This window comes from Galeopterus variegatus, unplaced genomic scaffold, assembly GCF_000696425.1.
Source record: "Galeopterus variegatus unplaced genomic scaffold, G_variegatus-3.0.2 Scaffold498, whole genome shotgun sequence".
NCBI lineage: Eukaryota > Metazoa > Chordata > Mammalia > Dermoptera > Cynocephalidae > Galeopterus > Galeopterus variegatus.
Window position 1 is genome coordinate 356256 of NW_007726609.1, and position 19291 is coordinate 375546.

General features: G+C 50.1%; 1 protein-coding gene across 1 annotated transcript; it reads right to left on the bottom strand.

Moving 5' to 3' along the window:
* Window positions 1-2162: 2162 nt before the first annotated feature.
* LOC103587878 (type II inositol 1,4,5-trisphosphate 5-phosphatase-like) lies at window positions 2163-8666 on the bottom strand. The gene is made up of 5 exons (XM_008569449.1): window positions 8584-8666; window positions 7413-7510; window positions 7228-7257; window positions 5892-6002; window positions 2163-2632 (listed from the first exon to the last, which is right to left on the bottom strand). The coding sequence occupies exons 2-5, from the start codon at window positions 7483-7485 to the stop codon at window positions 2163-2165; spliced, it is 684 nt and encodes a 227-aa protein (XP_008567671.1). The 5' UTR covers window positions 7486-7510; window positions 8584-8666.
* Window positions 8667-19291: the final 10625 nt, after the last annotated feature.

The following is a 19291-nucleotide window of genomic DNA, read 5'->3' on the forward strand; positions in this document are numbered from 1 at the left end:
GTACAAGGTCTCTGCAGCTGAAGAGGCCAAGAAAATCAGAAGGACAGGCTGCCCCTCAACCGGAAGCATTACATCTCACTTCAACATCCCAGCTCCGAGACACCAGTCTGAACCTGAAGACATGGATTCCAATCTGAAACTAGCTTCATTTCATTTTTCTACTATAATCCCTACCCAGCTCACCCTAACAGTCCTGAATTCAGCAGAAACAAATCAAAGAAAGGAAGAGACATTTTGAAGAGAATCGCCAAAGTGAGATCTTTCCTTTTTCCACCAAGGCAAAGGCTAGGAGTGAAGACCATATTCACCTTGCCCCCAAAACACCTAAGACTTCAAGGTACTCTTGACCTTGGCTCACCCTGCAGAGCCTCACCCTGCTGGGTCAACCCTATGCTGTCTTACTACCAGATCTTTCTTGGTAAGATTGCCAGATCCTGGGGGGTGCCTTGTTTTTCCTGCTGTGCATCACAAACAGCATTTTTAAGCAGCTTTTTATCTTGGTTCCCCAAGTGATCAAGAAGTGGATATTTTGATCATATGCATATAGGAAGAACCAAATCCACTACCTGTTTCTCTTGGGACCTGGACTGAAGGGATCAACCTGAGGCAGCCCAAAGGGTTTCTCTACCTGTTGTAGAAGATGTAACTCTCCTCCAAGGCCAGAGCAACTTTGGAAAGAAAGATGACCTGAACAGAAGCGGGGTCTTGGTGGCATTTCTTACTAATCTTAACAAGAGCAATTTAACAATTAATAGTGTAACCCCACTTACTGTAGGTATTAGCAGGGGGACAATTCTTTTAAACTAAAAATAAACCAAAACCTTGACAGTAACTCCTCAACTGCATGTGGCTAGTTTTTTTTTTTTTTTTTTTTTTTTAAAGGAAGTGTAAGATTCTGCGTATTTCTCATCCAGGGGCAAATAACTGACATCAGAGCTGGCCTGACTTCTCATGGAAGACTTCCATAGTAAGAGAATGAAGCGCTCCTACAGCCAGGATCTGGCCTGCTGGCTGAGAAGACAGAACCCACCTCCTTCTGCTGCCATTGGGCCTGTCCTCCACCAATTGTCTGGATTCTGGTAGCTCTTGCAAAGGGACAAGGAAAGGATATGCTCTTAATCTTAAACGCTCACCTGACCCAACACCACAACCCAGAATGCCATGGAAACTGAAGCAATAGCTGTCTCAAGATCAGCTCTTCAACTGAACTCTGAGATAAGCCCAAGAAAGATGCAAACTATAAGTACCATCCGGTGCTTCAATTGCATCTTGTGGTGGCTGCAATGAAGGAAAAAGCATAAGCACTGAGGAAGTCCTCTGCTCATCTAGTTTCCTTTCATTTTATAAACTCTTGAGCAACATGCCACTCCTCCCCACCCTTCACAGTTTCCAAGCCTTGTAAGAGCAAGTGGAGTGCTGGCCCACACAGCTACTTGACAGACTCTTCATCCCTAGCAAATGACTGAGAAAAGGGACACAAATGGATACTGGTGGCCATGCCCAAAGCTTGCACATAACTGGAGCGTCCTGGGCACACCCAGGGGGAAAAAAACACCAGGGAGCCCTTGCAGGAAATCGTAGAGATGGACAGAAAAGACATCTGCAAATCCTCCCAAAGCACCGGACTGACCCAAATTTCAGCCCTGAGCCTCTCACTCTTCAAAAGACAACCTCTTGCACAACAATTGGCCTTTTGTGCTGCGCAACATTATCTGTATTATGGAACGGCTAGGTGGAAAAAACCTAGTCCCCTTCACATGTAACCTGGCCTCCAGTCCTAGGATGGACGGGGCTCCCCCGGTCTCCAGCCCAATCTATCAAAGGGGCTGGGGACTGACAGAGGGCCCCCAAACACACCATACCTCACCCAAGAGAAGGCTCTGTCATAGGGAGTGCACCCGCAAACGCCGAACTCGTAAGGTCAGGACTGAAGAGCAAGCTCAACTGGAGAAACTGAGGCCCAGAGAAGGGCAGCGAGTGGCCTGAGGTCACACAGCGAGTCAGGAACAGAGCTTTACTAAACCCCCCACCTCCGAATTCCTGAGTACCCCACTCCCACCGCCTGCCCTCATCATGCCCGGCTCAGAATAACATCCCCACAGAATTTCAGACCAGCATCCCCACCTCCGCAGGGCCAGCACCTTGGTCCTCGCGTCCACGGGCTAAACCGCAGACCCTGCCCATCCGAGGACCGGGCCCGCCGCCGCCGCCCCCGGCCCAGATCCCCAGCCCAGCTTCCCACCGCCCGCCAGACCTGCAGAGTCGCGCTCCCGAGAACCGGTTGCGGCGGACATTTCCCGGCCTGCTTCCTCAAGCTCTTCATCGCCCGCCGCCCCGCGCGCTCCGCCCCCAGGCGGGCCCGCCCCCGCGAGCCACCTCCGCCAATCGAAAGGCAGCCTGCTCCACCGCCCCGCCCCTACACAGGACGGAGTCCATCCCTGAGGCGGGCCTCCTCCAATCCCCACCGCTCCTTTCCGAGACGGATACATACCTTCGCTAATCGTCGTGCACCCGGGCCAGGTGCCTGGGGCCCAGCTCCAACCGCGCGGCATCTGCGATTCGAGCACCAGCTCCGCGCTCCTGTATCTCGACAGCCACAGGAACTGAGGATCCCGGGTGGCAGGGTCGAATCCTGTAGCAGGAATGAGGAAGGCTGACTGAGCCACGGGCTTGAGGAGCCGGCCCCACCTCTCCATGACTGTAATCTCTGGAGGCTCCGAGCCTGTTTCCCTGACGCACGGGGTCGGTCTTGGGTTGAAATGCAAAAATACATGTGAACACAGAAGTGCTATACCACGGCAGAGAACCCCGCCATTCTTCTGACCTCGGGGTATGTGCCAAGGTCTGTGCATCATATGTATGTATTACCTCCTTAATCCTCACAACAAACTTTATGAGGTGGGGAACCGTTTTCCCAATCTTATATACTGGGCAACTGAGTTCAGAGAGGTTAAGTCTAAGGTCATAGAATAAGTGGCAGAGTGGGAGACTCAAATGGATGCCAGTGCTGAAGGGTGGGTGGGGGGCTTTAACCACCCATAACCTCCATCAGCAACTTGCAGGCCACTCCAAAGAAACACACTCGAGGTAAAAGCCTGGTGCTTGCTGTAAAATATACCATCAAGACAAGGCCTCCGTTCCCCCTTAACCAGATGGCCACCCCTTCTTTATAGATATTCCCCAGCCACCTCTGCCTCAGAGTCAAACCATGTCCGTCTCATTCCAAAACACTTGCTATTGGGGCCGGCCTGTGGAGTGCGGTGCTGATAACACCAAGGCCACGGGTTCGGATCCCATATAGGGATGGCCGGTTGCTCACTGGCTGAGCGTGGTGCTGACAACACCAAGTCAAGGGTTAAGATCTCCTTACCGATCATCTTTTGGGGAAAAAAAAAAAAAAAAAAACCACTTGCTATTAACCCTGTACTATCCTGCCTGCTGCCCCTCTTGTAGAAACTGAACTGACCAAACTGAACTGGATTTGCAAGGACATCATAAATGAGGAAACGTGGGGGACTCTAGTCCCTTAATCTGTGAAATTCAAGGGTTGGGCTGGTGGGTATCCAAGAGTCTGTCAGTTCTGAGAGTCCCCTGACACCCAGGCCTTTCCTTGAGGAAATCCCAATCTTGACAATTGCTCAGAGAAGTTGAGTTAGGCAGAATTTTTCTGCTGGTTACCCCACGTGTGGTGTGGACACCAGAGGGAACAGCAAGTAAGGGGGATTGCAAGACAGACACCCAAGCCTAAAGGAGAGACGTCCTTCGCAACTCCTCTCTATTTTTCATTCTCACAGCTTGGTACCAAGCTCTGTTCATCCATTCAACAAATATTTATTAGGAGCCTTTTACGTGCCGGGCACTGTTCTAATCACTGGGGATAACGTTGTGAACATAACCAAAAATCACTGCCTCCACGGCACCTTCTTCTCATCAGCTTGGCGTCCTCAGTGTCTGTCTAGTCCATTTCCTCTTCCCCATTCCCATCACCAGCACCCCTGGTCAAAGCCTCATTGTTTTTGTTTGTTTGTTTATTTGTTTGGTGGCTGGCCGATACCCTGGACCTTGGTGTTATCAGCACCATGTCAAAGCCTCATTTTTTAGGCCTGAGCCATTGCAATACATTCCTATTGATCTCTCTGCTCAGGCTCTTTCCATACCAGTTGCCAAATGAACTTTTCTAACTTGGAAACCTTGCCTTGTTACTCCCCAGTTTAAAACTCCTTAACAGCTTCCCACAAGCTACAGGGCACAGTCCAAGCTCTTTGCTGGTTATTTGAGTCATTATGAGCTGCCCTCTGCTGGCTTTTCCTGGTTCAGCTCTCTCCACACCCTCTTCCTACCCCAAGTTCAGTCCCACCAAATGACCTGCTCTTCCCTCCGACCACCATGTTCTTTTCCTCCTTGTTGCCTGCCTGGGAAAAAACTCTTGCTCATCCTTCTAACCTCAGCTTAAACATCACCTCCCACACAAAGCCTTTCCGTGAGCTAAGGAAGCACTAGACAAAACACTCAATAGCTCCGCCTCTGGAGTAGAACTATCTAATCCTGCCTAATCCTTGCCCTATAGTTTATTACCTATGTAGTCAGGCAAGGCACTTAACCCTCTCTGAGCCTCAGCTTCCTCATCTGTAAAATGAAGACATTGATAATACCTACCCTGTAAGGTTTAAACGAGATAATGTGTGAAAAGTTCTTAGAATAGTGCCTAGCACATGATCAGTCAACCATGAATGTTAGCTATGAGCCCTCTTGTACAGAAGGAAGAAATATTTTCTGAGCTCCTGCTATGTGGTGGGCACTTTCACATGTGTTATCTCATTTAATTCTTACAACCCCATGAGGAAGATATTTGTTACATACAAAAGCCTACAAAAAGCTAAGGTTCAGAGAGGTGAAGTGGCTTGCTCAAAGCCACATAGTGAGGGACCGGCAGAGGTAGGTTTCAAACTCAAGGGGCTGTGTAGTTTCAAAGCCCATGCTCTTTGCTGTTATTACTAGTATTACCCTTCCTACAATTACTACTAGTGATCATAAAATGTTATTATTTTAAGGTTTGAAAAAAAATTTCCCCCTCCTTATTGAATAACTTTTAAACTCCTTGACGAGGCATTCAAGGCTCTATAATCTTATTTTTTCCTTCCTTTTCCCCCATACCCCAGTTTGCATCCAAAGCTAGTCCCTTTCCTGGCACACCACAGGAAACAGCTGGAGCCCCCAGAGGTTCAGTCTCCACAGTGAGACCACAATAGTAGGCAAACCCTCCCCCTGTTCCTTCAGAGACAAGATGTTAGCTTGAAAGGAAACTACTCATAGTATTGGGTAAACACCTAAGCTCCAGCACCTGGTCGCTAGAATTTGCATGTTCTGTGTCTGGCAGATCTTTTGTTCCGTACACAAACTCTCCTTTACCTTCTTGACTGATCCAATCTAAACAAATTCTGTCCTAGAGGTCTGTCACTGCTAGGCCAAAGCTAGACCATTTTCTCAGCTGAAGTGGGGGACAAAGCAGGGTTCAAGGACAGGGGAGCCCATATGACAGATTTCCCTGTTCTAGCTATGAGTGGCAGAGAGAGGGAAGTTAGCCCTAGAAACTACTGACCTTGCCAACTTGTAAGAGATTTTACACCAGAGTCACAATCCACTCTGTGCAGCCCTTTGCCAGAAGGGCAAAGTGGCCCTGCTGTGGTTAACACTCGGGTCGAGAAACTGTAAACAAAAGCAAACACCATGGTTGGCTGGAGGCCTAGGGGAACTGGGGCTTTATGCTGGCAGCTCTGAGAGGGCACAGAAACCATGGAGTGTGAGTCTAGAGCATGGAAAGTTAACTAGAATGGGTAGGTGAGTGCCCAGCTAACCCCCACCCCGCACCCCCAGGGAGATTTGAGTCTCACCTGGATAGGCCCTGGCGACTTCCTGGAGGAACATCCTGGTGTGTGAACCAAATGGAAGCTGGAACATGAGGCTGAGCTCCTCTGTGTCCAGCCGGACAGTCACATCTGAGCCTGCACAGAGGGGGCAGGAAATGAGCACTTGGCTGTCAGGAGCTAAGTGCTTGCATATATCTTAAGGCAGGAGTCCCCAAACAGAATCAGCAGTCCAGGCTCCCAAAGTCCGTCAGACCCTTAAGCAACTCATTCAGGGCTGCTGCTGGGACAATGGGGCGACCCTCTGTACCTTCAATTCCAAATTAACATCATTCCCACTTTAGAGAGGGGGTAGATCAAGACTCTGAAAAGTTAATAAGCCTCACCACCACAGTACTAGATGGAGCTGGAAGAGAACAGTTTCTCTGGACCTGTAGTCTATTCAGTGGAATGGAAAGCATGTAGAAGCAGACAAGAGGGGCTCTCTATCAGTCAGTCTACTTAACAGTGCTAAGTACTGTGCTGGGCACGGGAATACCACGGTGAAGAGAACAGATGTGGTCCTGTCTTCAGGGAACAAAGCTGTGGAATGCAACTTGTTCATAGCATATGCCCATTACTGGGCACATGGTGAGCACTCAAAAACATGTGCCAAACTGAGTGAACAGAAGTAATCTAGGAGAGTGATTAAGAGTGTGGGCTCTGGAGTCTGTATTCTGAGTTTGAATTCTGGCTCCACCCCTTACTAAATTATTTAATTTCTCTGGGCCTCAGTTACCTTGTCCATCAAATGGGAATAAGAACAATTTTAACCTCATAGAGTTGTTGAGAAGAAACCACAATATGATGTGTGTAAATCTTTTCGTGTAGTGCCTGGCACAAAATAATTATTGATTAAATATTTGCTTCTATTATAATTATTGTCTAGCAAAGAAGACAGGCATTAAATAGGTCAATACAAATAATTAAATCATTGTGAGTGACAGAGCATGGCAAGGATGAGAAAAGACACGTGTGAGATACAAACAATTCCAGGGGTTCAACAAAGCTTCCTAGGAAATGTGTGAGTGGAAGCCCTGAAGGAGGAATAGGAGCTGGCTAAGTGAAGAGAGGTGTGAGGCTTTCAGGAGAGGCAGCAGCAAGTGCAGGGCTCCATGGTGAGAACATGGGATGTTTGAGGTGATGGAAACAGCAAGCAAGGAAGAGGGTGATGGGCCAGAGGTGGGCGGGGGCCAGGTCCTGCAGGGTCTTACTTGCCACAGGAAGGATACCAGGGGATGCTCTTACTTCACACCATTGCTCTCTCTCTGCAGATCCTGTACCCCCTGACCCAACTGGGACCCAGACTGAGAGGACCACTCACCAAGGATGTAGAGTTCACCATCTGGGGACACTGTGGAGGAGGGAAACAAGAATGCCCTTAGCAATTGAGTGACCCAGCCCTAGTGTCATCCTTACTCCCACTGCTCTCCCACTCCCCAACAAGGGCAAAGATGACCTGGGGGGTCCAGAGGAGAGGGATTCATACCACCCATCCCCCTACAGCACCTTCTTCCAGCGTAAAATCCCGCGAGATTGGCACTATCTGGTCCAAAGAGACATCATCCCCGGTAATGGCCATCCTCCGATGCGTATACAGGAAGAGACTATGGGCAGGAAGTAGAAGTGAGGACAGGGCCCACTGGCTGTCCTCAGGCCCGTCTTGGGGGCCTTGGGCTGCTCACACTCCCTCCCTGGTCCCTAGCACTGTGCTGGCGGTGCCTGGCTGTGCACACTCCTCGTTCCATCTCTGTCCACAGTGCCCATCAGAGACTGCAATTTTATGGATGAGCTCATCAAAGCTGACTTTTCTCATATGGCAGAACCCCCACTTTCTTAGTAAAACACATGTTCAATCTATTCATGGAGCATTCTAGCATTTCATGTGACAGAAGCAGTGCAACCTTAACCACCCCCTTTCTCTTTCTGAACCTATTTCCCCATCTATAAAATGAGGGTGTAGATGAGAAAATGCCTGAGGAACCTTCCCTCCCAGCTCTGATACACTGAGGTTCACTTACTAGCTATGAGACCTTTGGCAAATATTATTTATTCTCTCTCTGCCTATATGTAATATGCAGGTGTTATCAGGCAACATTTATTGAGCACTTTCTATGTGCCTTGTTGTATTTAAAAATGTTACATGTACTAACTACTTGAATCTTTAATCTGGACAGATTGAGGTACAGAGAATTAAAACAACCTGCTCAAGATCACACGGCTCAGAAGTAACAAAGCCTGGACTTGAATGCAGGCAGTCAGGCCATGAGGCTCCAGATCTGGCACAGTGTGATGAGCTGCCTGGCCTCAGGAAGCTTCCTCACCAAATCTTGAGGATTACATGAGCTAATACATGGGAAAGGCTTAGAACACAGTGTTCAAGGGCCGAGCCCATGGTGCACTCGGGAGAGTGCAGCGCTTGGAGCGCAGCAGTACTCCTGCCGTGGGTTCGGATCCTATATAGGGATGACCGGTGTGCTCACAGGAGCGCGGTGCGGCCGGTCTCAAAAAGGACAAAAAAAGAAAAAGAACACAGTGTTCAAACAATATTAACTATCATCATGATAACTATCCTAGAAGCCTCAGACCCTTCCCTGGAGGGATGGTGGAAGCCCAGCTGGACGGTATAGTGAAGAAGACCCCCCTGGCCCAGACAGACAGGGCTGAGCCCCTCACTTACGCATATTCCTGGCCACCGTGCTCCAGGCGGTAGCGCACGAGCCCCAGGAGGCGGCTCTGCTGGCTCTCTCCCTCACATAGCACACCTTGCACTGCCTGCTGCTCCGAGTCAAGGGAAAACAAAATGGAGGCCCAATCCAGCCCACTCCACCTGCCCTGCCCTGCCCCTCCCCTCCAGCAAATGGCAGAATTTTATTCTTTTTTATGGCTCAGTAGTATTCCATCATGAAGCCCACCCTACACCTGAACTTCCAGTTCTGTGAATCAATAAACATCCTTCTTGTTTAAAGGGTCACTGTGTGACCCTGGGCAAGTCACTTCCCCTCTCTGAGCCTTCCTCATCTGTGAAATGGGGATAATAATCTCCAACTTCACAAGGGGTTGGGAAGGTAACTGCATATTTAAAGCACCTAGCAGAGTCCAGGACCAAGTAGGTACTTAGTAAATAATGGTTTCCTTTTCCCTTCACGGCTCAGAGAGAGGGAGGACAGTGGACAGACGCCTTGACACTTTCCATTCTACTTGCTGAGGCCAGGGCAAGTGCAGGGCTGGGAGCTTCAAGCTGGGAAGGATATGATAATGCAATATTCCCCCTCAGCCAGGGTCTCCTGGATTGCCACAGACTGGTCCATGCTGGCATCTGTTGAGCAGACACACCCTGGGGGAGGGCAGATGGGAACCCTCTTTGGTCAACCAGTTCCCACGAGGTAATGGAGCTTCCTCAGACGAGTGTGGGCAGGAAGGAGGGGCCTTTGTCGAGGGAGAAGGTAGAGGACCGGCCTGACCCATCTCCTCCTCCTCCTCCTCCCTAGACTAGGCCGTTTTAAACTTTCTAGGGAGAGGGCCGCATCTCTTTGCACCAGTGGGATCTACGATTTGTTATACTGTCCTTTGTCTGGGAGGGCATTCAGTTGTTCCTGAGTGGGATGCAGTCTACTTGTTGGAAGTGAGGGACCTGTTCCCATTGCTCCTGGGACAGGGCTCTGCCTCCCTTTTTCAGGGTAGCAGTATTGATCCTGCTGGCACTTCTGGGAGGTGTCAGTGGTTTGTCTGCATAGGGTTGGAGGGAACAACCCCTTACTTTCAGGAAGGTAGGGTCCCTTCCTGGAGAAGGAACCGGTCCTGTTCCTCTTTCCTTGGAGACAAGAAAAGCGGTCCATTGCTCCTTGCCCCTCACCCCACCCAGCAGGCCCGTTGCATCAGCTGCAACAGGGGGGCATCCGGTCTGACAGCTGCAGGCCAGGGGTCCCAGCCCGCAGCTTGCCCACTCCCTCCTGTCCAGTCCTGCTCTGGCTTTCCTGCTTCCCACCTATTCCCAGCCCCCGGCCATTGCTGCCTACCTCCTGAGCTGTCACCGCTAGGCGTACAGGATACCGTGTCCCTAGGGCCGAGCCAGTGACTACATTTCCCAGCGGCCCCTGCGCCGCAGGATGGCCAGCCAGCCTGCAAGTCCCAGCATGCCCAAGTCAATCACGGCCATGGGTGGGGGATGGCTCCCCGTCCCCATTAACTCCTTACATCCTGGGGTATACTGGGCTCCCTATTCTGGAAAGGTTTTCTTTCTTTCTTTTTTAAGGAACTTGTTTTCTAATTGAAACGTGTTTATTGTACATATTTATGGGGTACAGAATTATATTTCAATACATGTATACAATGTGTAATGATCAAATCAGGGTAGTTTGCAATTCATCATTGCAAAAATTTGTCATGAGAACATTTGAGCTCCTCTCTTAGCCATTTGAGAGCATACAATAAGTTATTGTTAATTATAGATGCCTAGCACTACTGTAAACCACTAGAACTTAGTTTTCCTATTTAGCTGTACTTTTGTGTCCATTAACTAACCTCTCACTATCCCTCCTTCTCCTTGGCTTCCCAGCCTCTAGTAATCACAATTCTACTCTCAATTTCTAAAAGTTCAACTTTTTTTTTTTTTTTAGCTCCCACATGTAAGTGAGAACACGTGGTGTTTATCTTTCTGTACCTGACTTATTTCACTTAACATAATGTCTTCCGGGCTCATCATGTTGCTGCAAATGACAGGATTTCATTCTTTTTCATGGCGGAGGAGTATTTCATTGTGTATATAAGCCACATTTTCTTTATCCATTCATCTGTTGATGGACGTAAGGCTTTTCTAATGAATGTCCTAACCCACATCCCTGGACCTCTGTAAGTCATGGAGCCAGAGCTTCCTGGGGCCCAGAAGGAAGATGGCCACGTTTACCTTAAGGGAAAAATACAATGCATTTTTATTTTCTTCTAATCCTGTCCTCAGCTATTCTGACTCCAGGAGGGACAGCTCTGACCTGTACTAAAACTGTTTCCCCCCAAATAACTACCCTGTCCTACCTTAATGGAGGGAGAACAAGACTACGAAGAACCATTACCACCATTTTCCAGGTGGAGAAACTGAGGCTCAGAGATATTAAGCAATTTGACAGAGGTCCTGTAGCTAGCAAGTAGTCAGACTGGGACTCAGCTGAAAGTCTGACTCCAACTCCTGTGCCATCTATACTGCCACACACTGCCATATTTCCTCCCTCCACCCTGCCCGCCCTGCCTGCCATATGGGGCTGTTTGAGGATGATGGAAGTGAACACACTTTGTCACATGTATGACACTGTTCATGTGTGGTACTGCAATGACTATCACCAGGCTGACACAGAGGCCTCCATGCCTGGGGAGGAGAGAGGATGTGGGAGGAGCCCCTTCGGCTCTCAAGACAGCCTGAGGGTGGACTGTTGTTCTCAAGCCCCTTCCCCAATGCACTCGGTAATGTGCCTTTGGCCACGACCTTTTTCCCTTTGGGCCTCAGTTTCCCCTTCTAAGACAAGGAGTTTGCTCTAGATGGACAAAAAGGGCAAGCTAAAATAAGGGACTCTCAGATGTTCTCTGTCAGCCTGTTGGCCATTTTACTAAGCTGTAAGCTCCCTGAGGACAAGGCTGTCTTTTCCTCATCATCCCAGCAGTTACTGGCACACAGTTGGCTCCTGGAAAATGTTTATTGAATTAGTGAATGACTTAATGAATTATCTTAATGAATATACTTTCTCTCAAGATTTGACCCAAACTGAAGGAATGGGCCAGTGCTAGGGAAGGAGAAGGGGTGACCACTGTAACTTTTATTTTGGTGGCTGGTGGGTACGACTTTTATTTTATTGTGACTTCTAGTCAGTCTCTGCTCCTCTTTCCCTAAGCTAAGCTGCCGCCCTAATGACCAGTCCAACTTCAGATAAGTAAACCTCTTCCAGAAACAGATATCACCTTCTTCCCAATCCTCTCCTTTTCCTGGAGATATCCACAACTCAAATGGAGCTCAGGATTATTTGAATTTGGTTTCCAAGTCATGTGGGGGATGGGGGAAAAGGGGATTGATTCAGACCCTTAGAAATCAAGGGTGTGGAGGTCACTGCAGGAAACCAGGGGAACCCCAACTCCAACCCTGCTCTTAGTGTCACAGGCTGGGAAAGGAGGATCTGGGAAAAGTGGATGGGGCCAGGCACTTTTCACAGACGCAGAAACTGTTCCTTCAGGATTTGGGGATCCTCCCACTGGGATTGGGGTCAGGCAGATTGCTTTTCCAGACAAATCTCAGCCTCTCCCTGGGATTGGGGCTAAGGCCCTTCCCCCTTGGAGGGCACCGTGTTCAAGCCTAAGCCCTGGGAGGGGAAAAATGAGGAGCCTGGAGCTCACAGATATGGACTCGATATATCCCTCTCACTAAAGACAGCTACAGAAATCAGAGCTAGATAGGGCCGGCCTGTGGCTCACTTGGGAGAGTGCAGTACTGATAACACCAAGGCCACGGGTTCGGATCCTATATAGGGATGGCCGGTTCGCTCACTGGGTGAGTGTGGTGCTGACAACACCAAGTCAAGGGTTGAGATCCCCTTACCAGTCATCTTTTATTAAAAAAAAAACAAAAAAAAAAAGGAAAGAAAGAATTCAGAGCTAGGGGTAGGCCTGGGAGCTTGCAGGGTCTACAGGGTCTTCCTGGCTGCTGCTCCCTGATTCTGTTGGGCCCAGGTAAGGGAGCAGGAACAGGAGCAGGGCAGGGTAGAGGAGTAGCAGTGTGGCTGTAGCCAAGGCCCAGTTCAGGAGGCTCCTGGTAGACTGTAGGACTGCCTGGTTGAAGTAGAGGCTCCCATCCAGCTGGAGGCAGCTGCCCCATAACACCTGGGGGTCTCTGCCTTGCAGACATGGGTGTAGTCTGCAGTGTAGCCTGAGCTGGACTGTTACAGCTCCAAGAAGAGATGGGACCACTCATTCTCCCCTTACCCTTGCCCCAACCCATGCAGGCAAAAAGTGTTCAGTGGGCCGTGGGCTGAGATGAACTTCCCTGGACCCCGTAGCTCTCTGCCATGAGGTAAATCAGTCCCCAGTGAACATGCAGGGTGGTCAGAAACGGGGGCACATCATGGAAACTTGGAAAATTCCAGCTGCTGCCCTGCATTTTGGCATAATACAGAGTTGAGAGGGCCAAGCTTGCTAGACCCCAGACAGCCTAGCTCCCAGCAGGTCTAGCTCCAGCCAGATTCAGGTGCTGACCTACTCCCTTCAGGCGGGGGGAGAAAGGACTGTAGCTCTGAGGAAGACAGCATCCCGGTCCTTCGAGCACTCCAGGGCCCACCTCACAGAACTCTAAGTCTTCAGGGCACATGGTGACAGCTTCCTGCCTTTTGAAGCAGTCACTGCCATGGCAGGAGAAGGTGGCACAGATTTTCTTCTGGAAGAGAAAGCAGGAAGAGGTTTGAGGGGTGGGGAGTTTTGTTCAGATTGAACAGGGGGTGAAAGCTAGAGAGGGGTGAGGCCAGAGCCCTGTCATGCCTATGCCCCTGGCTCCAACCACCACGCACTGTCCATTCCTGCCTCTACCTTGTAGAGCAGGCAGGTATGAACAAGACACTCACATTTCCCTTGGGGGCTGCTGAGATGGTGGTCACAAAGGATGGTGTGGAAAGCAGCTTGTCCTCTGTCCTCTGTCCTCTGTCAGGTAACCTAGGCCCAGAAGCAGAGAAAGGGCTGCCTGGGGAAGTGCAGTGACACCTCCACCAGGGGGCAATTCTTCTGCAAGGGCCTGACTCCTCCCTGCCCTGAGGGAGGGCATCTTGTGTGTGGGCAACTCACCACCTGACACTGTGCCTCTGCCACCACCCTGGAAAACACAGGTGCTTGCTCCATGCCTCCCTGGAGCTTGGAGGGGAGGGGAGCGTCAGATAAGCTGGGCTGGGGAACAGTGGGGGCATTAGGAAAAGGGCATCGAGGAGGGGGTGGGGCACTGAAGGTAGAAAGCTCAAACTTGGGGCGTTGATAAGGACAGAAGACCTCAAAGGTAGGGGTCAGTCAGATGAGATTCAGAGGTTAGGGTGTTCATAGAGGTTGAGGGGCCAGTGAAAACTGAGCTGAGATTTGAGGGCCTGTCAAAAGGTGGGGTTCAGAGTTGGGGGTCAGTGGGCAGGAGAGCTCTGAGCTTATGGATCAGTGGGAATGGGAGTCAGAGTTGGGGCAATGGAGGTGTGGCTTGGAGCTGCAGGTTGGTGGGGTAGGGCTGAGCGTCAACGGTAGGGCAGTCTCATGAGAGGCCGACTCATTGAGCACCAAGCAGAGTGGCCCTCCACTGCAGCACTGCGGCTGGGGGCCGAGTTGTTGGACATGAGGCAAGGGCTGGGACTGGTTTCATTTCCCCTTCACAACTGAGACTGCACCACAGTGGGAGGCATTGATCTAGATCAGCCGAGTAAAGAGAGTACAGGAATGGCCAGGAGATGGGGGGAAGCCAGCCCTGGGCCACAGCTCAACTTCTCCCAGCATCCCCAAAACTGACTCCTCTCCCTCCCACTTCTGTATCTCTTTTCCCAGCACCTTACTGTCCCTGAATGTCAGCACCCCTTCCAAAGGCCCACTCTCCTTCCCTTCAGAGCAACATCTTGTCTGGGGCCTTGCACCTTGCAGTGGTGCTCCCCAGGCCAGCACTCTGCTGTCTGGTTGGAGAACTTCCATAGCACATCTCTCCAAAGCAGTGGAAGCTGTGGCATAACTGTGGATGGGTTTGACCACTGTGGTCCCATTCCAGTGGGCTGATGGCATTAGGAATGCTTTCCCCATATGCTGCTTACCTGGACAGGAGCAGGGGTAGCTGACTTCTTACCAGGTTCTGGGATATCAGTAAGACCAGCAAGAGGACTGGTAGGAGGAAAAGGAGAGAGGGAGCCACTGTAGGGAGTAATCAGCTCAAAGTTCATAGGTTAAGGAAAGGACATTCAGTGGTTAAGTGGAAGAGGTCATGAGGTCAGGGAAAAGTAGGAGCAACCCCAGCATCCAGCAACATTCATGGGTTAAGATTGATCACAGGGTCCAGGAACGATTAGGGGCCCCAGACAAAGGACATCTACCTCTGAGCAGAGCAGCCCAATGGCTACCACTGGCTACAGACATCTTCAGTTGAGGATGGATCAGGAGCCAGAGAGAGTGAAGGACCAGTTCTGGGCAACCCAGGTGAGGGCTGCAAACAGACATTCCCATTATTGCACTATGCAGAGGAATAAACAGGCTGGGGAGCAGGGGAGGTCAACCTGTAGGGAACAAGCGGTCCCAGGGGCTCTGCTTTTGCTTCCCACAAGTCATATTGTCAGAATATTGAGACAGGCACAAAGGGGCCTGCATCCTAGTAACAGCCCCTCTGAGAGTGAATGTTGTTGTTGGCAATGGCAACAGTGCATCCCAGGCCCAAGGGGAGGTGGAGCCGGAGCAGGTGCATAGTCAGGTAATAGATTTCCAGTGCCTCTGATCTGGCCTCATTTGCCTCCAACAGAAGGTGCCTGGGGATGGGGAGTGGGGGGTGATGGGCTTCCTCAGAGCACAGGACAGGGAGACCCTGGGACACAAAGAGGGTCAGAAGTTAGGGCTCACTTTGTCCAAAAGTTCTTCAGGATTCAGACCCTGTCCTTAAGTTGAGCTGAGCCAAGGGCAGGAGGTAGCTCTGACTCTTGATTCCTGGATCTCAGGCTCTGCTATTGAGGAATCAGACCTGTAAAAGTCTGCTAAGCCTGGGTTTAGGTTTTTCCATGCAAGGTAGAAAACTGCTGGCATTATTCCTATCTTCCTGTCCAATGCTGGGAGGCTGAGCTTAACGCAGCTCCCACCATTCCCAGGGCTAGCTAACCGGGAATCTACCTCCCTGGAATCATGGCTATAGTCCTCCATCAGCACTCAGATCTCTCAGGTGACAGCTGCCAGGGTGGTGTGATACAGAGGAGAGCCTGCAGCAAGGACCCCCTCTGGGTTGGGCCCCTTCTGGTGGTGGTGGTTAATGCATGAATAAGGCAGTGCTCAGGATCCCAGGTGCTGAGGTGAAGCAGGATAGGACCCCTTGGCAATAGGGGTTCCTTGTCTTTCCACCCTCAACCCTCACCACCAGAGCCTCAGCCTCTCTGTTCCTTCCCCTTCAATATCCCACTCAAGAAACAGTACTCACCCAGTCAGCACCTCTGCAAGGAGAGCTCAGTCTTCAAAGGCAAGTAGGTCAAGGACCCAAAGGTTCTACCCAGGTTCCTGTGTCCTTGTGAAAAGAAGGGCCCAAGCCTCCCACACAAGCCCCCTTTCATCTTCCCTGATTTGGTAGATGAGGCTAGAGGTAGAGCTTGGGAGTATGACAGGGTGGGTCACATTCAGCAGAATCAGAAAGGCTAGGCAAAATCTAGATGTTTACCTCTTACTCTGTATTAATTCAGATTTCTTCCCCATCTACTTCAGCCTGTGCACCCCCCCCCCCATGGCTAGAGAATATCCCCAATGTTCCCTATGCCCCACCCCATCCCTGCTGTGGACCTACCTGTACACCTGAAGGTGCGGAAGGCAGCAAGTGTGGATACATGAGTCAGGGAGGCTGTAGGTGCAGCCCCTGGAAGCTGGCAGCTGCTCCTCCTCCTCTCCAATCATTTGTCAGCTCTGGGAGTTCCCTGTGACATTGCTGCCACTAGGGACACATAGGGGCCATAGGCAAAAGAAGGAAGCAAAATTGATGACCAGACTGTAGTTGGAAGGTGAAAATAAAGCCAGTTTGCAGCTTGGGCAGAATGAAGGATCCCCATCCCAACATCCCAATGGGAGGTGCCTTATTCGGATCAGAAACCCAGCCGGTGGAGATGGCCCTCAGAAGAGACCAAAGGGAGGGCAGAAAGTATCCTCCCAGAGCCCACCTGGAATGGGGCATCTCTACTGGCTGACAGTGGAGAGTCACAGGCTCATTCCCAACATGAGAACTTTGAGGTGAGGCTGAGGGCAGGAACTGAAGGATGAGGGGAGAGGTACCTATCATCCCGAGGGAAAAAAAAATAGTGCAGAGAAGAAAAAGCTCAAAACTTTGCCCCTCATTTCCCCAACGCATTGATTACCTTTAGCGTACTCTTCCAGCACAAGTTGACCCCCGGGAGGGGAACAGAAGGAAAGTGGAGAGGAAAGTGATAGTCAGTTGAGGCCAGACACAGATTTTTTTGCTTTCCTCTCAGAGGTGGAGAGCGAAGAGAGTCCTGCTCCTGGGAGGATTTGTCCCAGGATCAGCACCAGTCTGGGATCCCAGGAACAACTCACCCAGTGCTCCCTGCAGCTTTTCCCCTTGAAGAGCTAGCTGAATCAACTCTTCTCAGCTGTCAGTGCCCTGGCAGAGATGAGATTCTTATAAGACTTAGGAACAAAGGATGACCTGGGAATTCCCCTGAAACTGTGTGCAAAAATCTATGTGCATATATATTTTTCTAGGGAGAAAGTCCACAAGTATCTTCGTATTTCCTAAGAAATTCATGATCCTAAAAAGGTTAAGAAATACTTATTTAACCCAGGAAAGGGCAGCCTATACTCTTTCCCCAGCCTGGTCAGGGGGCTCAGTTGAAATCGCATTCTTCCTGTAGCAGACTCATGAAATCCAGACTTCAAGAAGTTACCTTTGGAGGAGAACCACTTCTGATGTGAGTTTGCACATGCTCAGCTAATAGCTCTATGACCCTTGGAGCTGAGCCTCCTTACTTCTGGCTTCTGCTCCTACCATCTCACCTCCACCTGCTTCTCTTCTTTTAAAGTTTCTTTTTTGTTTTTTTTGGTGGCTGGCCAGTACAGGGATCGAACACTGGACCTTGGTGTTATTAGCATCACGCTCTAACCAACTGAGCTAATTGGCCAGCCCCTACCTAATTTTCAGGGTTTCCAAATCTAGCTGCACTTGGCACATAGAAGGCACTGAAAAAATGTGAATGAATATAACTAATGAACAAAAGAAACCTTTGTTGTAACAGGTAAGCCTCAGGGTCCCTCCAAGCCTGTTCTGGCACATAGTTCATGGGATGACTGGTTATCTGGGCAAGGATGATGGCAGAACTCCTCAGGACCTGGTCCCAACTCCTCTCCACACCATATATTTTTATTTTTTATTTATTTATTTTTATCCTTTTTGTCTTTTTTCGTGACCGGCAACGGATCACAACCCTCAGTGTCGCGCCCGTACCGGACCGGGACCGGCCACGGGATTGCAACCCCCTATAGCAGTGCGCCACCGGGCCGGCCCCCTCTCCACACCATAAAAGGGTATCCCATTAACCCTGGAGTCTCAGGTAGCCACTCTAAAGAGGGGGCTATGAGGAATGTGACAGCTGGAAAGCAGCAGGTGCATTTCTTAGTAGCTCTGATGTGGCTACTGTGCCAACAGGAAGGCTGGAGCGATGCCTCCTCCCCACAGTTCCCATTTCCAAGGCTTTGTTTAACTCTCTTCCCAAAAGGCAATGTCTCCTTGCACCTTTGGGCAGTTTTGATAATCAGTGTTTCTAGTTGGCTTAATTAGGTTTAATTATCCACTCACTCTGCTTCAAAAGCTCAGGCTGTGAAGAGGTTGTCCAACTGGGGTTTTAAATAACTGGAAGAGCCAAAGTACAAACGAACATGTGAGGAGCTGTCCAAGGGATGGGTTGAACCAGGAAGGAAAATAACAACCCAGAGTGAAGTGCCGCAGGGTGAAGGCAGTGAAACCTTACTGCCATGGAGATGACTAGGGCAACAGATAAGTGTGAGGAAGATGGCCAGTTCCAGAGTTGGGATTTTTTAAAGTAGATATATTAAAAACAAACAAACTGAAGGTCTGAGTCCTGGGGGTAAAGGGGGACTCTGGAGAATCCTGTTCTGAAGCAGGCCTTGGCCTCCAGGTGATTGTACTTACAGGTAGATTAGTGCCTTTTTGGCTCCCCTAGTTCTTTCCATTTGGGACACTAGATTCAGATCCTGGGGCAGCTGCTCAACTCCACCCAAGATCTTGGCTATCTGGGCTTGGAGAACAAGAGAGTATTAGCCACTTCCACAGCCCAATAGGGATCCTGTAGAAGGAACAGGAAGACAGGATCACCAGACTCTCAATCTGAACTAGCAAGCAGGTGAAGTCACTGCTGGTCCTAGTTCCATTGTGTGCCAGGCTGTGAAGGCGTGGGGAAGGAGCAGGGCTGCAGGCCCATTGCGAAACAGTCCAACTCCTTTTTTATGCAAATGAAAGAGGCAAACCTTGGTGCCACACTTAGTCCTAGGAGCAGCTTGGCACCCCCCTCCAATCTTTCCCTAGTATGTGCATCAATGGCTGACTTAACTAAAGGTAGGGCTCATCCTGAGGTGAAGTGGCAGCAAAGGAGGGTGGGGAAAGAGGTTAGGTCAGATTTACCTAACACAAAATATGT